Raw genomic sequence first — 24,565 nt, 5'->3', positions numbered from 1 at the left:
TTCTTTTCACAGACAATATTGGCATTGTTTGATTTATTGTGATTTCTCAAGCTAATATTATTGTACAGTAATTGTCTGTGTTCACTGTAGCCTAACTGGCCTCACTTGCTTATTTTCACATTTATTTTTGAGTATGAGTCATGTGTCTGTCATCATGATTTATATAAATTGAATGAATCGAAATGGGTCATAGGCTACCTCATTTTTCCCATAATGGACTACAGTCCCCATGTCTATACGCCGGCTGCCCGCGTATCCTCACTTTCCCACAATTCAAAGGGAAACGGGTGAAGATGGCAGCCAACCCAAGCACGAACACACCTACTTTTGAGTGCCCGTCATGGTAAGGGCTGCGAGGCATGCATGTTATCGGCATTTCTAGACGGCGGTATTCCAACATGCATGCAATAAAGTAGTCGATGGTCCATCGATGTCAGAAGCATGTTGCATTGGATACGACTTTGCTAGCTGTCGCTAACGAGTAACCTGATCTTTTTGGAGAGCTTGCTCCTACTGCCAGTAACACTGCTAGCTAAGTGCAGGGTTCGGTATATGGTGATAATAAATTAAATGGCATGATTGGCATCGTAAAGTGTCAAGTCAAGTGTATTGGTTGTTCTGCAGCGGTACCGGTGTGTAGCATGTCATGATTAAACCAGAAAGATGTAAGTTCTTGTAACTGCACGTTATGATTCTGAGTCATCCCCTCATTCCATGAACATTGAAATACTTGATTGATTGTTTGATTGATTGAAAAGTTTATTAACAGATTGCAGAATGGGTACAGTACAGTACAGCTCAATACATACAATTGTTAAGGGGATGCAGACCAGAGAAAGACTTTCGTCTTGTTTACATCAGGGTCCCCCATTTTCAATTCATCATAACATATATGACATACATGACATACAGATGGACAGTACTGCTACATCTATACATTTATGACATATCAGATTTGCAAATACAGTACTGTTTGTGATACAAAAGTGTCCAGAAAAGGAGTGTATATACATTTGGCATAGAAACTGTACATTGGAGGAGGTTGGTTGGGTGGGGTGGGGTTGGGTGGGTTGGGTGAGGGCTGTACATTGGAGGGGGGGGGGGGGTTGGGAATGGGACACACACACATTTTACACTGTACATTGGAATATTAACCAAGCCTTACTTGGTCATTTACTGTACAACTAGGTTAGGACATTTGTAGGGGCCAGTTTCGAATTGCAGTCTCACGTAGGTGTTTTTTGAGAGTGTTTTTGAAGGTGGGTAGTGATTCACATTCCTTTACAGCTTTAGGCAGGGCGTTCCACATTGATGTGGCATAATTGCGAAACGTGTTTAGTCCCTTGTTTGATCCGAATCTGGGTTTTACATGATTTGTGGAGCTCCCTCTGGTGTTGTGATCGTGGTATTCACTGACCTTTGGGAAGTATTTTGACATGTACATGGGTACCTTGGTCGCGTAGTGTATCTTGATTGGTGGAAGTGTCATCCCAGATAAAATGTCACAGCCCCAGTAAACAAGGTGCAAGTGGTCAGTGTATTTAAAAGCCTGGTCTTGATATCAGTGACCTTATGATCTCAGTGCAGCATGAGTAAGCACACAGTTTGCAACATTTTACATGTCTATTTTAATCATATAGACTAATGAAAATGGTTTTGATCTAGGTATAGGCTAGCCACTCCTGTCACCCAATTAGTCATATATTTTTGTTACAAAATGCATTTGGTATTGGTTGCCATTTTATAATACATTGAGCATGCTATGGCATTCTGCCACGCCAATGGACCATTTAGCACCACCAGAATATGTTATTTTAGAGCTATTGATGTCATTGCCCTATCAGAGAATATTGGGAGTTCCAGTGGGCATAATATTCAGCATGGGAGGTATTTAACCACATTAAAAAGTGAATTGGAGTAGGCTATGGTCCCTGACTCCCTGTCATCAAAAGTGGTGTAAGTGTTATATGCATAGTTCTGAATTCTCTCACCTCACAGTCACACCACACAGAAGCAAACGGTCTCATCCGCTATAATATAATCAGTTTTCGTGTGTTTCTTTGACTAGTTGGTTGATATTATGCAAGCTCAGCTAATGGGGTCTAATTATTGTTTATCATGTGTTCACTAAGTCTACCAGGGTTTGACTTTCTTGCTGGCATGGAAAGCATGTAAACATTATCCACATTCTGATAGAACAGGGTAGAACAGGATGCTGGATAGCAAAGTATGTCTTGTAACTCGTTAACCCTTTCACTACCAAAGGGTTAACCCTTTCACTGTGACAATACAGAAGGTTAACCCTTTCACAACCACACTACAGAAGGTTAACCCTTTCACTACCAAACTACATACGGTTAACCCTTTCACTACCACACTACAGACTGTTTGGTAGTGAAAGGTTAACCTGTAGTGTGGTAGTGAAAGGGTTAAAGGTGTACTAAATTTGTTTGATGAGCCTGCAAAAGACATTTTCTGTTGCGGGCCCTACCATTGTAAATGACAGCAGTGAAATAGTAACTTTTCAGGTAGCTCTCTAGCTTCAAACAGTGTTCCACGGATCCAGGTTTCCTCTGAGGACAGTTTGTTTATTCAGTTATGACTCCAACAAAACTACATAGTGCACCTTTAAGAAAATCAAAACCTGGCACAATGTGTGTACATGATTAGAGAAAGTACCAACAAACCCACCACAGTTAGGACAGCCGAAACCCGCCCAATCTTTCGCCGTCGACTAAAGACGCACTTCTTCAACCATTATCTAAAAAAAGTAAAAAAAAAAAAAATAATAATCTAACCCTAACTAACCTTACTGTCATGCACTTGTCCTAATATACTAACCTACACTGTAGCACTCAACACTTTGATGAACATTGTAACTCAGCTTATAGAGTTGTGCCCTTCCTGATGACTTGTCGTACAGAACTTGTAAGTCGCTTTGGATAAACGCGGCAGCTAAATGACTAAATGTAAATGTAAACCACAAGGTCACATTGTCAACGTTGGCTTAGAAGATGCCTCGCAAAAACAATGGGACATAGGACTGTGTCATTTGTGGCAATGCTTACACAGACAATAAGCATAATTGTTATATATGCATATATGAAGAAGCTGCTAAACATCAATCACCATTTACAACCGATCAAAATGTCACTGCTGGAATCCAGTGGCCCCGGATACAACCAATCATAGATGTGGTTGGTCTGCTGACCTCAAATTAGCAGTGCAGTTTGGGTCTGGTGGCTCTGGCCTCATGAGACTATTATGTCCACACGCTATTTAGTGGCTGCATATACATTTTTAGCATGGGCGTGGCCGTGGTGGGAATTGAACCCGTAACCCTGGCAGTGTTAATGCCAGGCCTCAACCCGCTGAGCTGCACAGGGGCCACTCATTAGAGCAAGGCTTGGGTTACAGTGTGTTTTGTAGTTGATTATACATACAAGTTGTGTTTGGAGGACAGAAATCTCTTGGGTTCTTCTCTGGCCAAGGAGGAGGCGCGGCATCATGTTTTGAATGCTACAAGGGGAGACAGTCTTAAACTAACTGGCTAAACGAGTTCGCTGCCACTCCACATAGTGGAAATTAAGTGTACTCCTTTTCAAATCACAAGTCAACATCACCCGCTACTGTAGCCCTGGGGTTATGGGTGTAAACATGTGACTGACACTGATTTGACACTTTTTAACCTTTGTCATACCGGCCCATCTGTCTGTCACCATACCCGAATCGGTCTGTAAAGCTCTCCGATTGGACAAGAGTGTAAGTAGGGCTATACCGAATGTAAATTATAATTTTTTTTACATTAGAAGCTTCTATTGAAGTTTTCAAATGAAGCTTCGAGTGTCTGTCGTCATATTTTATGACGTAAAAAATCCTCAATTTGAATAAAGTGTTTAATCTGATTAAATTTGTATTTTTTTTATTAAATCAACTTTCTTTAATGAATATAACTCGTCAGTTTCGTCAACATAAATAATCCAATAAGGGCACGGTTGGTACGAAGGTGATGGGGACGTCTTGATGGAGCGCCAAGCAGATGCAGATAGGCTACATCATTTATGATAAATGTTTTATTTAAATATTTATGACGAGTCATATACTATAATAGTATAATACTATAATATTAGTGTAGCCTAATCTTTTATCTGTAACTGTGAAGAAAAACCCCATTGGTTTAAACAGAATGAATAGACACATACAAAAATTTTAAATACAAAAATTCAAATTGGAATGTTGATTTAGAATCCGAATGTCAACGTTATGAATGAAGCTTCGAACTATTCGGTACAGCCCTAAGTGTAAGTGATTGTGATTTATTGATTGATTGACTATTTTATTTTGTGTCATCATGCACATAAAATGTTCAACCCTCATGGGTTTATAAGACACCAAAAATACTGTTGTGGTGTTCCATAATTTCATTACATAATTGAAGATTATAGCTTGGACTTAAATAAAGTTTTTCATATTCATCCGGCTCAAGAAAATCAACATTTAAAAAACGTTTTACATCCCTTACGTCTTCGTAGACGGGACATTAAAACGAAATAAATTAACCTCATTCTAAATTTTGCCTACAGTATCTCACACACTCTCTAGGGGCTAATGGTAATGTTCCTGAACGTGTCTGTCTTTGTCTTTTGTTTAAATTATACTGTGCTTCACATAAGGTTCTGCACTCTAGCAAGTAAGTAAGTAAGTAAATGGGATGATTAATGAATACACCTCTACCAAGACCAAACAGGAACTGCTTTGCAATGTTGCCCTTTGCATCACATGGTGTGATGGTGAGCTGAGACTGAATGACGTCAGCCAAGCGTCAACAAATGATTTATGAACACGGTTCATTGAGCGTTTATGGCAGTAAATAGCATCTGGGCTTGTATTTTACACTGCTGTCAGAATGTGCCCTGATTCTTCCCCACAATCAAGCAGTGATTAGCTTTGTCCTTGCCCTGTAGGAGATGAGCCTTGCCACAAAATCCCAAACAATAATTAAAGGAATGTCCAATGAATGTGAAACGCATCAAAATGAACTTGACTGTACTAGTAGAGTACCTCAGATGAAGAACCATAGAAGTCTGTTTTAAGATATCAGAGGAACAATATTTTCAATTGTTCCTAATTGTTCTAAAGATGGTAGGTTAAGAGTGTTGTGTTCACTCATAGTTAAAGACCATCGTGGTTGGGTAGTTTCTTGTGATGTATCAAATTCTCACACCAAGTGGTTTAGATTAACTTCACAACTGTAAATACATGGGCTTTCCAAGAAATTTCAAAACAGACATATAGTTCTTCAGTGTAAGGGTTCAGTTGTTTAGCTCCACAAGAAACACACGAGTAGAGAGCTGATAACCACACAGTTTTCTACACAGTGAAGAAGGTCACATGTCAATCACATAGGCTAACTGCTTCTGGGTAACTTTGCACTGTTGAAAGTCAGCTGGCAGCTGTTTTGTATTGTATAGTGAGAAAATGATTTTGAAGTCACCCGTTGTACTCTTTAAGTTAACTTTCAAGATTTTCAAGAGATTTATTTGTCATATACATACACAAGACATGTAGTGAAATGAAGGTGGCCATGCCATGATTGTGCAAAAATACAAATAATAAAATAGAATAGATAATAAACGCAATGTGTGTGTTGATTGTCATCCTTTTTATTGTCATCAGGGCAGGAAAGCCTCCCGCGGGCCTCCACCTGGATGTGGTGAAAGGAGACAAACTAGTGGAGGTAAGATCATTAACCAGCTGGTTACATGGTTTCACTGGATGTTAGGAAGACTAGTATAGTATTAGGGCTTGGTAATATGGAAGAAATTAATGTAGGACTAGGCCCTAATTATTTGTATTATGTAATATCAATATATACATATCACAATATCTCCCTACGTTATGCAAAATCACATATCGGATAATCCGATTGATGTTGATGGTGTTGAGGTATTTGGTAAAAAAGATTGTGATATTTGATTTTGACCATATTGCCCAGTTCTATCATACAGGCACGAACATGATACCCAAACATGCTGCTCCTTGTGGAGAAGAAATATGCCATAAATAAGTACCCCTGCAGTCTGGAATAACCTATTCTAATGTCACCTTAAAAGAACACGCCAGCATTTTGGGAAATGAGCTTATCATCTTCTCAAGAGAGAGACAAGAAGATAGATACCAGTTTCCTCTCTGTGCGTTCAGTAGAAAGCTATCTAGCTGCATGTTAGCCTAGCTTAGCACAATGAATGGAAGCTCATATGACCGGTTAGCCTTCGGGAGAGGTGTTAGTTGGACAATGCCTAGGCTAACCGGTCATGTCCGCTTGCCTTCGTTGTGCTAAGCTAGGCTAACATGCAGCCAGATAGCCTTCTACTGAACGCACAGAGAGGAAACTGATATCTTCTTGTCTCTCTCTGGAGAAGACGATAAGCTAATTTCCAAAAATGTTGGCGTGTTCCTTTAACGCCACACCAAACCGTGTGTAGCCTTTTTACAACGCATTTCCGGCGCTCTGATTGGCCAGGTCATGTGACATGTGCGCCCAATAGCGTGTTTGCCCATTTCCGCGTCGGACAGCCTGCAAACTACCTGGCGTTCTATCGCCATGCTCTAAGACAAACTCTAACCTTAACCAACTTCGAAGAGTGCCTAAGCTTAACCAGTGTAGAAACTTGCCGTCCCACGATTGGCGCTCATGTCACATGACCAGTGTTGTGCTAGTTACTGAAAAATAGTAACTCAGTTACTTTACTAGTTACTTCATTTCAAAGTAACTTCGTTACTGTACTAGTTACTTACACCCAAAAGTAATGAGTTACTGTGAAAAGTAACTATTTCGTTATTTAAAAAAAAAAAAAAAAAAAAAAAGATTGCTCCCGAGTCCCATGCCCCAGATACTCAAAATCGGTTGATCAACTTGACAGTTTCCATTCACATCACCGAACTCTGCTAAGCAATGTGGTCTAGATACAAACACAAATCTGACACAAACAAATGTTGTCCCGAGTCGATATAATAAGAAGTGCGCCGGTTGAAGGAACAGCCTTGATGTCGCCGGAGCGTTTCATTATAACCATCTTGCAAGTTGCAACGTTGTTTAAGATATCAATCAAAGCATTGCAACGTTAGAATAGTTAGGATATCAATTGTGCATGAAAGGACTATATTTATATTGTTTGATTAGTATTATGAGATTCCCTGGCAGATTTCGTACAGTCAAAATCCGTTGATCAACTTGAGTTTCAGTGAACACATTGCACTCACCAAAGTCTGCGGTGGTCGAGATGTAGTAACGTTAGTCCAGCTGACTCCAGCAGCCCCTCAAACATGTTCTTTATCTCGTTTCCATGTTGTATATTAATTATCTCTCCAAGTAGTTGCTAAATGGTTTGTTAGTTCGTTACTGCGTTCTTTTTATGTAGATTCATAGCGAGCGTCCTCCTGACTCTGTTTGATTTCGCCTGCGTTTGTTTTGTTTACAATAGAGAGGGTCTATTTCTTTCCGTAGCCGCATTTCTGGTTTCCGCATTTCTGATTGGCCAGTGGCCACTGACTGACGCTCTCTGGTCAGAGAACGTCAGAGAACGTCAGTCAGTGGCCAATCAGAAATGCGGAAACCAGAAATGCGGCTACGGAAAGAAATAGACGCTCTCTATTGTAAACAAAACAAACGCAGGCGAAATCAAACGGAGTCAGGAGGACGCTCGGTATGAATCTACATAAAAAGAACGCAGTAACGAACTAACAAACCATTTAGTAATGGTAACAACGTTACTGAATTTAAAAAGTAATGCGTTAGAGTACTAGAACGGCGAAAAGTAACTTCGTTACTGTAACTTTGTAACGCGTTAGTCCCAACACTGCACATGACCTGGCCAATCAGAGCGCAAAACGGGAACCCGGAAACGCGGATGCGTTACTTGTAAAAAGGCTTCAAGCCACCAAACCGCATAACAAACTAGATATGCTGTCGGCGGCCGCACAGGCCGCCCGAATCCTAAATGACACCTTGTGACCGTGCCTCTAATGTGATCTAAATGGTTTGGTGTACAAACTGGTTTTATATAACTTTTACTTGTATTAAATTACAGATGCCACACGAGGTCTAGTGTGAATCATGTGAGCGGCCTAGAAGGAGTATACTTTCATAACAATGCTAGGATATCACACAGTAACGTTTAAAATAAATGTTTTAAATGCAATTGTGATTGGACACAATAGGGATTGTGTAAATGTAATTGTAATTCTAATTGAGTAGTTGACATTTTCTAGTTTTCTAAATCAGATAGATAATGTGGAGACGTTGGGGGGGGGGGGGGCTGCATAGGTATATTTATCTCAATCCATATCATCCCATGTAGTTTTGGGAATATGCACTGTATTTTACATATCTAAGCACAGTAAGCAGATATCATGATATACACACTAGTAGAGCCAAAATCAGTGCTCCAGCAACATCAATGAGAGAAGGTCTGATGAAGGTCAGTCCGACTGGACTGTCATGCTCTTTTAAAAATAAACATTCATTTGTATGTGTCGCGCCTCCCCCCGCCTGATATACATATCAATATAGAAAGAATTCTGTTTTGATTATCATGACAACAAGCCGGCCTCAGATAGTATGGCTGACCCGGCTGAGGACGCTCCCCTTTTCCCCCTCTACAGAAGTTGATCATCGATGAAAAGAAATTCTACCTGTTCGGGCGTAATCCAGACGTGTGCGACTTCACGATAGATCACCAATCCTGTTCGCGGGTCCACTCAGCCTTGGTTTACCACAGGCATCTAAAGATAGTCTTCCTAATAGACCTCGACAGCAGTAAGTACATATGAAAGGAATATTTGGATATTTCACAACCTTGTTGTTGTTTTCACCAGGCACTTATCGCTACATTTGTACCCTGTACTAAACAACCTTTGTTAGCATTGCTAGCATTCCTCATGTAGACCTGTGGGTGCTGCTAGCATTCCTCACGTAGACCTGTGGGTGCTGCTAGCATTCCTCACGTAGACCTGTGGGTGCTGCTAGCATTCCTCGTGTAGACCTGTGGGTGCTGCTAGCATTCCTCACGTAGACCTGTGGGTGCTGCTAGCATTCCTCATGTAGACCTGTTACCCATTGTTTGAATGAACAAGTGATTGTCATGAAAAGTCAACCGCGGCCATTATTGGTAGAACATGTCATGTCATGTCATGAGAATACAATGAATATTCCAGCCACCCGCTCTCTATACACACCATAAGCACCATTCAAATATGTGTAATCACAAGATGTTATCCAATCATACAAAACAGTAAAAAGTGAAAATAGGAAGAAATTGGGGGTCAAATGTTTTTAGGGCTGTCAAATATATAGTTTTTTTTAAATATATATATTAATCACATGTAAGGCTGTGATTAATTGCAATTAAGGTAAATAATAAATACATAGTGAAATGCATCTGGAGCTGCTGCTGATGTAACGCACGACACACGAGTCATCAATCGCGCTGCATGGTGATCCCATAGAGTTAGGATACAGGCGATCTGTTTGTGGATTAAGGGTTAACACCACTAGCATCATTAGCAAAGATGAACTCCTCCTCGAGCGAACAGGCACGCGTCCCGGCCGGCCTCCAGACTTCGGTGGAAGTAACACACATCAGTGTTGTAGTACTTCAGGACCCGTGACTCGACTTGGACTTGAACACTGATGACTCTGACTTGGACTTGGACTCAAGCATTGACTACATGCAGACTCGGAAGGTGCAGACGAGGACTCAGACTTGTAAATTGATAAATACAGTTATTCAAAATAAATAATAATAATAAAAAAAAAAAAAAAAGTGAATATGCCCTAATCATTTGGCATAAGATATTGATGGCTAGTGCATTTGTTTGGCTATTGTGTCACAAAGTAAATAGCTGTCATTTATGTTTAATGTAGACCTTTTTTTATTTGTACGTCAGCTCTTTGACTGCCAGAGTGGAGTGGACTCAACCTTGATGACTTGGACTCGGACTCGACTCGGGCTCTTCTTTGGTGACTCAGACTCGGACTTGAACACTGGGGACTCGAGACTCGACTCGGACTCGAGATGTAGTGACTCGACTACAACACCGACACGCATACAACTTGGTCCAAAAGTCCATTCTACTGGTTTTCACGTCAGAGGGATCAGGAAGGTGACCACACTGCTCCCCACGCCAGCTTGTTCTTTTATGGGAGGTGTTTTTGGTCAAAAAGGGTAACGTGATTAAACCGCGTTAATTCTTTTATTTGCGTTTTTTTCTTCTTCAAACAACCCATCAAATTGAACGTGTTAATATCGACAGCCCTAGTCGTGTTGCTCTTCCTGCAGCACATGGCACTCACCTGGGACGCATACGACTGGAGCCGCACAAGCCCCAGCAGGTTCCCATCGACTCCACCATGTCGTTCGGGGCGTCCACGCGGGCGTACACCCTGAGGGAGAAGCCCCAGACGACGGCCAGCGCCGCGCCGGGGGAGGTGAAGGCCGGGGAGGACGAGGAGCTGAAAGGGCTGCTGGGGCTGCCGGAGGAGGAGACAGAGCTGGAGGTATGTGGAGGAGGTCTATTTTTTATTTTATAAAAGAAAAAGTTTACTACTACATGGCTCGGGAGGTAGAGCAGTCGTCTGGTAATCCGGAGGTTCCGATTCGATTCCCGCTCCTCCTTGAGCAAGACACTTAACCCCTAACTGCTCCCGATGTGATAAATGGATAAAAGCGCTAAATGCAGCCATTTACCATTTACTACATGTTCTATGTCCAATATTTGATTTAGGTGCTCACCACGAAAGCATAGTGACTCTAGGAAGGTACTGCTCCATGTCACGCTGCTCCATAAGGGAGCTATAGATAACATTCAGCCACTAGAGGGTGTTTGCTCATTTGTGTATGTTAATAACAAAATATCTAAAAGTCATAATACAAAAGATTGTTTATTTTGTATCCCAATTCAATGTGTACAGTTTCATTCAGATAAGATGAAGCCCCCCCCCCCCTATTATGTGGTAGTACCTCCCCTCCCACTTCACCAAACAATGCTGATTTATTTTGGACATAATACCAGACATCCAGACATAAGACGGAGAGGACCCTCTTTGCGCCGCCCCTGTGCCTCAAATAGATTCGCTATCAGCTCTATCTTCAATCTTTCAAAATGTTCAGTTGCTATCGCTATCAGCTCTATCTTTAATCTTTCAAAATGTTCAGTTGCTATTGCATGCACTCATCTGTGTTTCACTACACACTTGAGTGCATGCTTACCAACTGTTAGTCTGCAACATTTACATTTACATTTACATTTAGTCATTTAGCTGACGCTTTTATCCAAAGCGACTTACATGTTCTGTACGACAAGCCATCAGGAAGGGCACAACTCTATCAGCTGAGCAACAATGTTCATCAAAGTGTTGAGTGCTACAGTGTAGGTTAGTTTATTAGGACAAGTGCATGACAGTAAGGTTCGTTTTTTTTTTTTTTTTTTTTTTTTTTTGGGATAATGGTTGACGAAGTGCGTCTTTAGTCGACGGCGAAAGATTGGACGTGTTTCGGCTGTCCTAACTGGGGTGGGTAGTTCATTCCACCATTGTGGGGCAAGGACTGAGAATAGGCGACTTCTCTTTGATGACCCTCCCGGAGCTTGGATAGGAGTAGGTCTGAGGCGGCCAGAAGATGCAGAGCGTAGGGGTCTTGAGGGTGTGTAGTTAGAGACCATTGACCGGAGGTAGGCGGGAGCGGTTCCCTTTGCCGCACGGTATGCTAGGTCGAGGGCCTTGAAGCGGATTCATGCAGCAATGGGGAGCTAGTGCAGGTCCCTAAGAAGTGGGGTGACATGGGCCGACTTCGGTAGGTTTGAGATCAGGCGGGCCGCTGTGTTCTGAATGAGTTGAAGAGGCTTAGTGGCAGTGGCCGGGAGGCCAGCGAGCAGTGCGTTGCAGTAGTCGAGGCGGGAGATGACTGTTGATTGGACGAGGAGTTGGGTGGCTTCTTTTGTCAGGAAGGGGCAACACTACTATCACTGACATCTAAGAAGGGAGATCCCCCCTTGAATGGCCCTTCTAAGGTTTCTCTCCTCCACACTGCCTGTGGAGCATTTTTCCCTATTGTTAGGTTTTAGTGAGTTTTTCCTTACCTTCGCGTGGGGTATGTCTGGGAGTGCTTGCATTTTTTCATTTATTTGCATTTATTTTAAATTTGTTGGACCTTATGGTGTTCTTGTTCTGTTCTTGACTTATTGTTATGTTTTCTTCTTGACTTGTTTAAAGAAGACATGTACGGCCCATGGGGACATTAACGTGTGTTGTCAGGCCTTATAAATAAATTTGATTTGATTTGATTTGATCCAAAAACTAAACAGTTTTGCACACATTCATTTAGTTTGACAGTTATTGAAAGTAAATTAGTTTGAATGTGGCCACCATTGATGTCATTGGAGGCATTGAATCCTTATGTTAATTACATTACATTACATTTAGTCATTTAGCTGACGCTTTTATCCAAAGCGACTTACAAGTTCTGTACGACAAGTCATCAGGAAGGGTACAACTCAATGTTCATCAATTACAGCTCCATGAAATAATACCAATTATTGCAACCTTCATTGAGCTGTAATTAACACGACACAAGGTTTCAATGTCTCCGATGACATCACTGGTGGCCATATTCATATAAATTTACTCTCAATAGCTGTCAAACTAACAATTTGGATATGTGTGAGATCATGTGCAAAATAAATCTGCATTGTTTTTTGGTGTGTCCCTTTAAATGTGCTAGCACACTCATTAAGTCTCTTAGCACCTACATGTATTTGTCATGCTCGGTTTCTTTCCCAGAATAATTATATAGATTAAAAACAATAACACTTTTGGAAGAATAACACCGTCCAACTCTCTCAACTCTCGAGACAGAACTTGACGGAGTTCAACACGGCCCACAATAAGCGCATCTCCACCCTCACCATCGAGGAGGGCAACCTGGACATCCAGAGGCCCAAGAGGAAGAGGAGGAGCTCACGTGTCTCCTTCAGCGAGGAGGAGGAGGTCATTAATCCAGGTACACACACACACACAAACCACACACACACACACACAAACCACACACACACACAAACCACACACACACACACACACACACACACACACACACACACACACACACACACACACACACACAGACACACACACAAATACAACACACAGAATGGCCTAGAACAGTGGTGCCCAACCAGTCGATCGCGACACATTAGCTAGCTGGGTACCCAACTAGCTCATTCGCAAGGATCATTTTGCGAATGAGCTAGCTGCTAGCTTAGGCAAAATCTTGTGTAAAGCCTATGGGACAAAGCCGGCTAGTTAACTAGCTGAGACACGTGCTACCTAGCTAGCTGGGTACACAGCTAGCTGACACATTTGCAACCTAGGTAGTGAGCTAGCTCATTTGCAAATGTGTCTTTGCGAATGAGCTAGCTGGTAGCTAGGTCATCTTTGCGAATGAGCTAGTTGGGTACCTAGCTAGTTCATTCGCAAAATTCTTCCTGTGAATGAGCTAGCTAGGTACCCAGCTAGTTCATTCGCAAAGACACATTAGCTAGCTGGGTACCCAGCTAGCTAGGTCATCTTTGCGAATGAGCTAGTTGGGTACCCAGCAGTGCATGTGAGCGGATCGGAGCGCGAGCGGCGCGGGGAGCGGAGCGGGCGGTTTTGACGTGAGCGAGGAGTGGGTTTTAAAATGGGTCGGCGCAACGTCCGGAGCGAGAGTTCTCCTCCGCTCCAATCCGCTTCGGGCCGCTCACACAGTGGTTTAACACTGATGTAATATACATGTAGTACAATGCCAAAGCAACAGATGGCGATGTACAAACATGAAGGCCATTTTCAACCAATGAGAAGGGTGAACCTGTGATATCCTGTTCAGGCTTTGTCACTCACATCCTGTCACAAAAAGTTTTGACGCCATTGTTGTTGTCGTTAGCTTACATGCTAACGTTAATGGCAGCGACCATAGCATTGTGGCTAGGCTAGCTATCATCGCTTAATAGAGCTAGTGAATGGATAAACAACGTTATTTAACATTGCAGAATGGGTACAATTACAATGCGGCTCAATACAAACAATTGTTAAGGGGCCCAGGGGTGTAGACTGTTGTAGTTTGAGCTAATTTACACCATGCTCCAAAAAAAAATTTAAAATCTGCCGAGCGATGTGGCGCGGGGAGCGCTCGATTCAAGGTGAGCGGTGAGCGAGCGGAGAGCGACTTGGGGGCGGGGTCAACATGAGCGATTAGCGGAGCGGACCAAGCTTTAAAGAGCGAAGAGCGGATTTCTCGCCCGCGCCGATCCGCTCACGTGGCCAGTGGTGCAGTGCTGGGCAACGCGGTCAAACGGCGTTTGGGCTTCGAAGTGCGTGCATCCTATTATTATGCAAAGTCTAGGTGATAAGTGCCTAGACTTTGCATAATAATAGGATACCGTTTGGCCTCCGCCCATATTACGACTGCACCCCTGCACGTGGCCTGGTACCCAGCTAGCTCATTCACAAAATGGTCCTTGTGAATGAGCTAGCTGGTTAACGAACTAGCTCATTCACAAATGTGTCCTTGTGAATGAGCTAGCTGGGTACCCAGCTAGCTAGGTCATCTTTGCGAATGAGTGAATGAGCTAGCTAGGTACCCAGCTAGCTAGAAAACAGGAATAAATGTTAAAACGGCTTGCCATACTGCTACTACTACTACTGCTGCTATTACTACTACCATAGGCAACGGGTGAGATTAAGACTTGGGTAGGCACATTTTTTCCTTTCTTGTCAATACACACACCCACTAGGCTATGCGAGGCGAGCCCCACTCATTTAATATATAGTGCAAATTAAGTGTTCAAATGAAGGCATCCAATAATAGATTAACCATTGTCTTACCTTAATGCAGCAAAATTGGATGAACTCTGACTCTCATCATGTCCTCTTACACTTAGAGCAAGCCCTTGTATGCCAAGATAAAGCAACATATAGCCTCTGGTGATCCGTAGTTATGCCCAGGGGCAGCCCGGTGCAGCTTCTAAATTACTTTGTTTATATGCCTTGGAAAAATACCGTATATCCATTTAGCTTTTTGAAATTTGACTCAAAATAGCGCGCCGGTGTTCGCTACAAAGGATCGGCAGGCGGAGATTCGGAACGCAGATGTTTGCTTTACTCGGCCTGCGGGATCAGGATGATCATGTGAATGATGTGATTGGCTACATTATTTAACCTAAGCCTATGCGTGATTGGTTACTGCCTGTACCTGGAATGTGAAACACTGCCACCTAGCCGATTGACACCTTCGTCGTTGACACCTTGGCCATTATATATACATTTCAAGATTCCCAGCATAACGATTTGGGTAGGCCTAGCCCTGGCTACTACTACTACTGCTGCTGCTGCTACTGCTATTGCTACTACTTACTACTGCTGCTGCTGCTACTGCTATTGCTACTACTTACTACTACTACTGCTAGTACTACTTAATAATAATAATAATAATAATAATAATAATAATAATAATAATAATAATAATAATAATAATAATTCATTTTATTTATATAGCGCTTCTCAATGACCCGAAGTTGCTGACAGTAGTTATAGTAAAAACAAAGAAACAAAAAATGAACATGTGACCATGGGGGAAACAGGGGGAAAACAGGATGAGATAACACAAAAAGACAGAGCGACAGGAACAGACATCAATCGGGCTGGAGGGAGGGGGGGTTGAAGGCAAGGGAGAACAGGTGGGTTTTGAGGTGAGATTTGAAGGTGGAGAGTGTAGGGGAGTCTCTGATGGACTGAGGGAGGGAGTTCCAGAGTCGGGGTGCAGTGCGAGAGAACGCTCGATCACCAACGTTTTTGAGTTTGGATGTCGGGACAGTGAGGGAGGCAGTGGAGGAGGACCGGAGGGAACGGGTGGGGCGGTAGGGAAGAAGGAGATCAGTCAAGTAGGGGGGGGCCAGGCTATGGAGGGCTTTGAAGGTGAGGAGTAGTGTTTTGAAGTTTATGCGTTGTTTGATCGGGAGCCAGTGGAGAGAGTGGAGGACAGGAGTGATGTGTTCACGGGACCGGGTGTTAGTGAGGAGGCGGGCGGCTGAGTTTTGGACCATCTGCAGTTTATGGAGGGAGCGAGAGGTGATGCCAGTGAGGAGGGAGTTGCAATAGTCCAGGCGGGAGGAGATGAAGGCGTGTATGAGGGATTCAGCAGCAGGGGGGGAGAGGCAGTGACGGATTTTAGCAATGTTGCGGAGGTGGAAGTATGAAGTTTTTACAATGGAGCGGACGTGGGGGTCAAATGAGAGGGTGGGGTCAAGGAGGACACCAAGGTTTCGGACTAGGGGGGAAGGGGTACTTCTGCTACTACTACTACTACTACTACTACTACTACTACTACTACTACTACTACTACTACTACTACTACTACTACTACTACTACTACTACTACTACATAGTAGCATACTACAAGAACCTAGGGGTCCACAATGACGACTTCAAACAGGAAATGGTAACAACAGATGAGGTACTCAAAAAACTGAGCGCCCTCCAACCGAACAAGGCCACCGGCCATGACAACATCCCCTCCAAATTCCTCAGAGACTCAGCAGCCGCCATCACCCCAGTCATCACACACATAATAAACCTCTCCATAAAACGGACACGTCCCCAAGGACTTCAAAATTGCGAGAGTAACACCCCTGCACAAAAAGGGCAGCAAATTAGACCCAGGCAACTACCGCCCTGTTTCTATCCTTACCTCCATCTCGAAAGTCATGGAAAAAATAGTATACGAACAGGTCGAAAAGTACCTCGCGGAAAGAAATCTAATCTACGAATTCCAATCTGGCTTCAGAACATCCCACTCCACTGACACATGCCTTCTCTATTTAAACGACCACATCAAACAAGAGGCAAATACTGCGGCATGGTCATGCTGGACCTACAAAAGGCCTTCGACACTGTCAATCACCATTCTGATTGACAAGATAAAAGCAATTGGTTTTGATAGTCTATCAGTGAGCTGGATGCAATCCTACCTGGAGGGGAGAGAACAGATGGTGGAGGTAAACGTACCCTACCCCCCCCCTCCCAGTGAGCTGTGGTGTTCCACAAGGAAGCATACTAGGACCGCTACTGTTCCTAATTTATGCAAATGACATGTCGTCAGCTTGTGACTGCAACTTGTTCCTGTTTGCGGACGACTCAGCCCTGCTGGTCTCTGACAAGAACAAGTTACAGGTTGAAAAAACCCTCAGCTCGGAACTAGGCAAAATCTGCATATGGCTCGCTGATAACAAACTATCATTACACATGGGCAAAACAGAGTCCATTCTCTTCGGTTCAAATAACAAACTCAGCAAGACCGACGGCTTCTCAGTTACAGTGGGTGACAATATTGTCACAAGGAAAGATGAAATTACCTACCTGAGTTCCATCCTAGAGGCTAATCTTTCCTGTGACAAAATGGCATCCAGTGTAATAAAAAAAGTCAACCAACAAACTCGATTCTTGTACCGGATCTCCTCTCTGGTAAACAAGAATACCCTGTTAAACCCAGATTCGGCTCAAACAAGGGACTAAACACGTTTCGCAATTATGCCACATCAATGTGGAACGCCCTACCCAAAACTGTAAAGGAATGTGAATCACTACCCACTTTCAAAACCACTCTCAAAGAACACCTACGGGAGACTCCAATTCGAAACTGGCCCCTGTAAATGTCCTAACCCAACCCCCTCCAATGTACAGTAAATGACCAAGTATGGTTTTGTCAATATTCCAATGTACAGTTTTGCTTGTACAGTGTCCCCCACCCACCCCTCCTACCCAACCCCCCCCCCCCCCCCCCCACCCAACCACCTCCAATGTACAGTCCCCCCCCCCCCCACCCACCCAACCCCACCCCACCTGCCCAACCTCCTCCAATGTACAGTTTCTACGTCAAATGTATATACTCTCTTTTCTGGACTCTTTTTGTATCACAAACAGTACTGTATTTGCAAATCTGGTACATCATAAATGTATAGATGTAGCAGTACTGTCTATCTGTATGTCGTGTGTGTCATATATGTTATGATGAATTGAAAATGGGGGACCCTGATGTAAACAAGACGAAAGTCTTTCTCTGGTCTGCATCCCCTTAACAATTCTATGTATTGAGCTGTACTGTACTGTACCCATTCTGCAATCTGTTAATACAGTTTTCAATCAATCTACTACTACTACTACTACTACTACTACTACTACTACTACTACTACTACTACTACTACTACTACTACTACTACTACTACTACTACTACTGTACTACTACTGTACTACTACTACTACTACTACTACTACTACTACTACTACTACTACTACTACTACAACTACTACAACTGCTACTGCTACAGTACTAGTGCTGCTAATACTTCTACTACTATTGCTACTGCTACTACTGTTACTGTTACTACATACTGTGTGGAATGTCGTTTCCCTGCCAGGTACAAGGGTGAGGTTAGGAATGGGACCTTCATCAGACCTTCTCTCATTGATGTTGCTGGAGCACTGATTTCTGCTCTACTAGTGTGTATATCATGATATCTGCGTAGATATGTAAAATACAGTACATATTCCCAAAACTACATGAGATGTTATGGATTGAGATAAATATACTTATGCAGCCCCCCCCAAAACTTCTTCACATTATCTGATGTCTGATTTAGAAAACTAGAAAATGTCAACTACTCAATTAGAATTACAATTGCATTTACACAATCCCTATTGTGTCCAATCACAATTGCATTTAAAAGATTTATTTTAAACGTTACTGTGTGATATCCTAGCATTGTTATGAAAGTATACTCCTTCTAGGCCGCTCACATGATTCACACTCTCACTCACGCCCCTGTGTTTATTATATTGTCCCATTTCTCGTGCTGGTGCTTGGAGCGAGTAATCGCTCTCTCTCATCCTCTCTCTCTCTCTCTCTCTCTCTCTCTCTCTCTCTCTCTCTCTCTCTCTCTCTCTCTCTCTCTCTCTCTCTCTCTCTCTCACATCCTATCTCTGTCTCTGTCTCTCTCTCTCTCACATCCTGTCTCTCTCTGTCTCTCTCACACCCTCTCTCTCTGTCTCTCTGTCTCTCTCACATCCTCTCTCTCTGTCTCTCTGTCTCTCTCACATCCTCTCTCTCTCTGTCTCTCTATCTCTCTCTCTCTGTCTCCTCAGAGGATGTTGATCCCTCCGTAGGACGCTTCAGAAACATGATTCAGACGGCCGTTGTTCCCATAAAGGTAAATGTGAATTATGATGGTAGTCTGCTGTAATAGAAACATAGAGTCTGTCACCAAATTCACATGCTATTCCCTCTCCAAACCCAATTTGATCTGATTTGTCCCAAACTGGAGGTTATTTCAGTCCATCCAAAAAGCATTTTTGCGCCACAGTTTTGGCTTTTGGGCTATTGGAACTTTGGAAGTAGAGGTTGTTAGAATTGATTAGCGATGCTAGTGGGAGCCAATGGGGTTACACAGTATTTATCTGGAAACATCATTTTCATATACTGTAGTTATCTGTCTTGTGAAAGATTTACGAAGCTGCTTGAAAGGTACTACAAATACATTGTAGAAAACCCCATGCATCTAGATCAATGCGGAAATTGAACCATCCTCAAACTGTTCTCAGGATTTTATAATGCATCATAACTTTTCCTAAAGAATCTGAATAAAATCTTTTGGTAGATTGAATTACACCTCAATTTGATTTGGAATTGACATGTAGAAGAAAGAGTACATTTAGAACTTTGGAGCCCTATTTCCTACTTAACCTCTTAAGCTGGCCCGGTACCGGTAAGAGATTTATTTCACGTCATAAATAGATACAGTCTGTAATGTTGTGTTTCTTTTTCAAATGTAGCCAAGAGTAAAGACCCTAACCCTATCAAAACAGCAGTCAAAGTGTATATTTTCAGCACTACGTTTGTTTACCACTGATTTTAAGTGTTAATAGGGAAATATGAGCTTATGAGAATCTCTGCGCATTGCACCGGAAAACGGATGATTTAGACGGTAGAAGAAGAAGTACTCATGAAATCCTTGCAGTCATAAGAAAGAGGAAACTGTTGGAGAAAATTTATCCAGGGCTTTCGATGGACATCGAAATTTCATAAAATTACACTACCCAGCTCACACCAGCCGACCACCAACGGAAGTCCAACTATTTTTCACGTAATTTTTCTGACGTGATTTTTGTGTTTATATTTCACAACAAACTTCAACGTTATTGCCATAAAAAATACAATGTATAATATTGTTTCTTTACCTTTATGTGAACATCTAGGAAAAAAATGCATCACAATCACACACATTATACAAAAGTAACTGTACTTACAGTAGATTTCATTCACTGTCTTTGCTGCCCTGTGACGGGTGCTTGGTGGTAGTACTAAATCCAGATTTAACTCTGCCATTGGAAAGATTAGATTTCCATATATATATGACTTGGCCATATTAACACATTCGGCACCAAAATGTTAACTCCATGCGTTGGACGCCAGACTCGAGATATCTCGGGTTTTGGTCGTTTTTTCTTTTATTCGATATTTTTCATTATTCATCCACTGACCTCGTGTTGCCATAGGAAAGGATTTTGAGAACGCCAAAGTGCAATACCGGCCGCACCTTATATATATGAAACCTTATATCTAACCCTGTGTTACACTCAAATGTCTCCGGGCGCTATATTTAGACGGAGCCGAGTAAATTGCTTCATCCAATCACTTCTGAAACGCATCTGGCACACTCGATCCATAAGTTGTGCCAAATTATGTCCGGGACCAGATGGACACCAATACTGGAAATCGCAATCAGACAATTGGAATATTCTTTTTGGAATACCCCCGACCAAAGGTAAGGACTATCTGACATAAATTTCAGCTTGATCCAACAATGTTTTGATATCGATCCAGCTGATCAGCTTCTGTAGTGTTCAACACGAATGCCGTTACTGGCCATCAAAGCATAAAAAACCTACCCCCTTTCATACATTCATGATGAAACATAATACCTATTATATACATTTGATTTGGAAATAGTAGCGTGTCCAGGCAAGAAACGCCAACGCTTATAGTAGAATACACGTAGCGCCCTATAACTCAGCGTTTCAGGAATGATCCCGGATCACTCCTAAACTATACTTATATTCACCACGGGATAACGCACAAACGTATGCATGAAAAGATTATCTCTTTTTTGCATGTTCGACGGAAGAAAGTCACTGTCAAATGACTATAGTATAGCTACAATATAGAATATAGATATAGCTCTCCAAACATAGTGACGCACAGTGAAAATATGTAATGGAAACGTGGCACGTTAGCCACAAGGACCCGACTAATCCCTGGCGCTGAATGTGTTAAAGTAATTTATATGCCTGATATTCTATATTCATATTTCATATTGCCTGGCTCGTAAAATTCAGTACTGTATCTACAAAAAACCCTGTAAATCATCTGCTTTTCATTCATTTGCTTAGATTTTTTTTGTACACTTGATCTCAAGAAGGTGCTGAATTGTTCACGTCTGGTCAATGTTAGCATGGTGTTATTCACCGTCAAAGATGAAAAAAAAGAAATAAAAATAATAATAATTTATTCTCCTTTGGTTCATTACAATTTACTCAAGCATAGTAACATATGGGGATACATTCCCTGAGGTCCATAGATGTTCCTAGATACCAGGAACATGGACCTTGTAGAAGTGGGGCAATCTTCCATTTACTTGGGTATGTACTACGAATTTTCAGAAAATATGGCTTAAGAGGTTAATGATGTTGCCGATCAATCAGAAGCACAGCATGGATTGTGCTGAGAAAGGATTCTGACCTTCGACAACATCATCGATGTGTAGGAAATGGGTGTCCAAACTTCTGAACTTCCCCTTTAATATTCCTCAGAAAAAGAAAATGGAGGGCCACACCACGCTGGGCCTGGAGGACACAGCAGCGCGCAGGATGCAGAACTTCCCCTTCAGTGGCGGCCTTTACGGAGACCTTCCCCCCACCAGCAATGAGGCCGTTGGCCACCCTGCTGCGGCCCAGGGTGGGGCCACCATCCTGGGGGGCCTGCCCCTGGTCTTCCCCAACCCTGCCCCAGAGGTGGACCTGACCCCCGCCTCGACGCAGGCCCCCGTCACCCTTCACCCCGCCCCCACACCTGGACCTTACATGGCCGAACCTCTTAATGAACCGCGTAAGAAGAAATACGCCAAGGAGGCGTGGCCCGGGAAGAAGCCCACCCCCTCGCTCCTTATATAGCCTTTTTCCTGGACTATGCAAATGATATTCATTCAAGAGGGATACCACACCGTTTAACTATTTATATATGTTGCTGCTGTCTTGTATGACCATCCAATTAATGGTGTATGAACATGAATAACTCTCTCCCAAAGCCAGAGGCCAGAAAACAATAACATAGCTAAAGCTATGGGGGCGAAAGTGGCTCAGGAGGTAGAGCAGTTGTCTGGTAATCCGGAGATTCCCGGTTCGATTCCCACTCCCTGGCAGCGTGTTGAAGTGTCCTTAAGCAAGACACTTAACCCCTAATTGCTCCCGATGTGCAGGTTGGCACCTTGCATGGTTGCCTCTGCCATTGGTGTGTGAATGTGTGAGTGAATGGGTAAAATGTGTGGAACAAATTGTAAAGCGCTTTGGATAAAAGCTGCTATATAAATCCAGCCATTTACCATTTATCATTTAAAGCAGTGATGTCTTCAAGGTGTAAAGTCTGAAGCGGCTGACAAGGCTGTGATCAGTGATGTACCTGAACGCATTCAATGAAGTTGTTCATATTTTGGGCGAACGTGAACTGAACGTACTGTATTTCCGCTAGATGAACGTAATTGTGAACACGTTCATTCTCTGCGCTCTATCACAGTATAACTTTGTTCAAAAGTGTGCCAGATTTGGGACGGGCGCACACACACACACCGAAAGGTTTCGGTGTGTGCGTGTTGCGTACGGAGAGAGAGACTCGTTACGCGCGACGCGGGCCACCTCTTCAAGGCAATGGTAGGGGAAACAATTTAAATAATAAATAATCACAGTGTGATGGAAATGCCAGTATTCTGATTGCTGTCTGTGGTTCTATATGGGTTGTGGCAATAATTTTGACAAATAATAGCTTGTAGCAACGTATTGAAAAAATAACTATAAACTAGTTCATTTTTTAAACCATGAACTTTAGTTAAAAGAAAAATTATGATGAACTATGAACTGAACTAGTTCATTTTAAAATGTGTGAACTGTGAACTGAACTAGTTCATGTAGAAAGTGAACTTTCCCAACACTGGCTGCATTTTTTTTAAACTATTTTCTATTGTTTTCAATCGTTTTTTTGCGGCAGGCGCACGTCTCCTCCAAACTACTGTATGCACCTCACATTTTTGAAGCGACACTTTTTCAGGCACTCTCAGTTGAAAAAAGTTTCAACTTTAGTCGCAGAGCACACCAACATCTATTGTCACCTCGTTGTTGACGGACTAATCAAATCAACCGAGGGGAGGGATTACAAATCAGAGGTATCTGAAGAGAAATCGACAGCAAAACAAACCAATCGATAATGGAGGAGAAGCACATTTTTGTCAGGTTCCAACAAACCTTGTTTGTACGACCTGGTCTAACAACGAGATATGAACAGCAACTGACTGTGAGCAATCAATGCTAACGGTAGTATTGTATGTAACTTATGTAACGTTAGCTGAGGTAGCTGAGTGGTAATCAGTGGTACAGCTGTATCGCTCATTGTGCCCTGTGCACTTTCACTTCTCTATGTACGCTGCTGCGCCTCGTGTTTGAGTGTAAGAAAAAGGCGTCCAATGTGATCACAGCCTTATGAATGGAAGATTCTCTTTTTCTGGCTCTTGGAGAGTTGTTCATGTTCACATATATTGTTTGGACTTGTCCAAGACCAAAGGAATAACATATTATTTCTTCTTAAATGGAGCGGTAATTGCCCCAGCGAGGTCACAACCGGGCTGCTTTTATAGAGACCTTCTGTTATAAGCTGTGACTGACTATGGCCTTCAGTGGTGGGGAAGGAAGCACGAGGGGGGAAGATGAAGGTGATTTGTTTTGGTTTTGATGTTTTTTTTTTTTATTTAATTCTTTTGGTCTGATGTATTCATCTGCTTCCATTTCTCGCTCAGCCTTTTAAAGGGAAGGTTCCGGATTTTTAAAAGCCTATCCTGCTGATGACTAACATCTCAGGACATTCTAAACATTTTCATACCATAATCTTTGGTTCTGAGAAAATGCCACTAGCCTCCTGTTAGCATAATAGTGTTATGAAAATAGTATTATGGTATTTCAAAAACATTTTGGTTACTACCATCATGAAAATCGGTTTCATGGTTTAAATTGGATTATACTATGGTATTATTTAAGTACAAATTTGGTACTGGTGACGATCCATGTCTTTTGTCATGGCTGTACCATAGTAAATTATTTGTACAGTGGCTGGTACCATGGTAAAACTGAAAATACCACCAAACTAGCATGATACTTTTTTT

The 24,565-nt window shown here is 42.4% G+C and overlaps 1 protein-coding gene across 1 annotated transcript; it reads left to right on the top strand.

The window, feature by feature from the left end:
• Positions 1–293: 293 nt before the first annotated feature.
• ppp1r8a (protein phosphatase 1, regulatory subunit 8a) lies at positions 294–23,095 on the top strand (the record flags this gene model as incomplete). The annotated part of the gene is made up of 7 exons (XM_084312904.1): positions 294–343; positions 5,677–5,737; positions 8,665–8,818; positions 10,341–10,558; positions 12,914–13,058; positions 19,230–19,294; positions 21,954–23,095. 7 exons carry the CDS (start codon positions 294–296, stop codon positions 22,311–22,313), a joined length of 1,053 nt encoding a protein of 350 aa, XP_084169030.1. The 3' UTR covers positions 22,314–23,095.
• Positions 23,096–24,565: the final 1,470 nt, after the last annotated feature.

The sequence above is a fragment of the Notolepis coatsorum genome (assembly GCF_963971535.1).
Source record: "Notolepis coatsorum genome assembly, chromosome: 4".
Classification (NCBI taxonomy): domain Eukaryota; kingdom Metazoa; phylum Chordata; class Actinopteri; order Aulopiformes; family Paralepididae; genus Notolepis; species Notolepis coatsorum.
The sequence above is the reverse complement of the archived record's forward strand: the minus strand, read 5'-3'. Positions and strand labels throughout refer to the sequence as shown.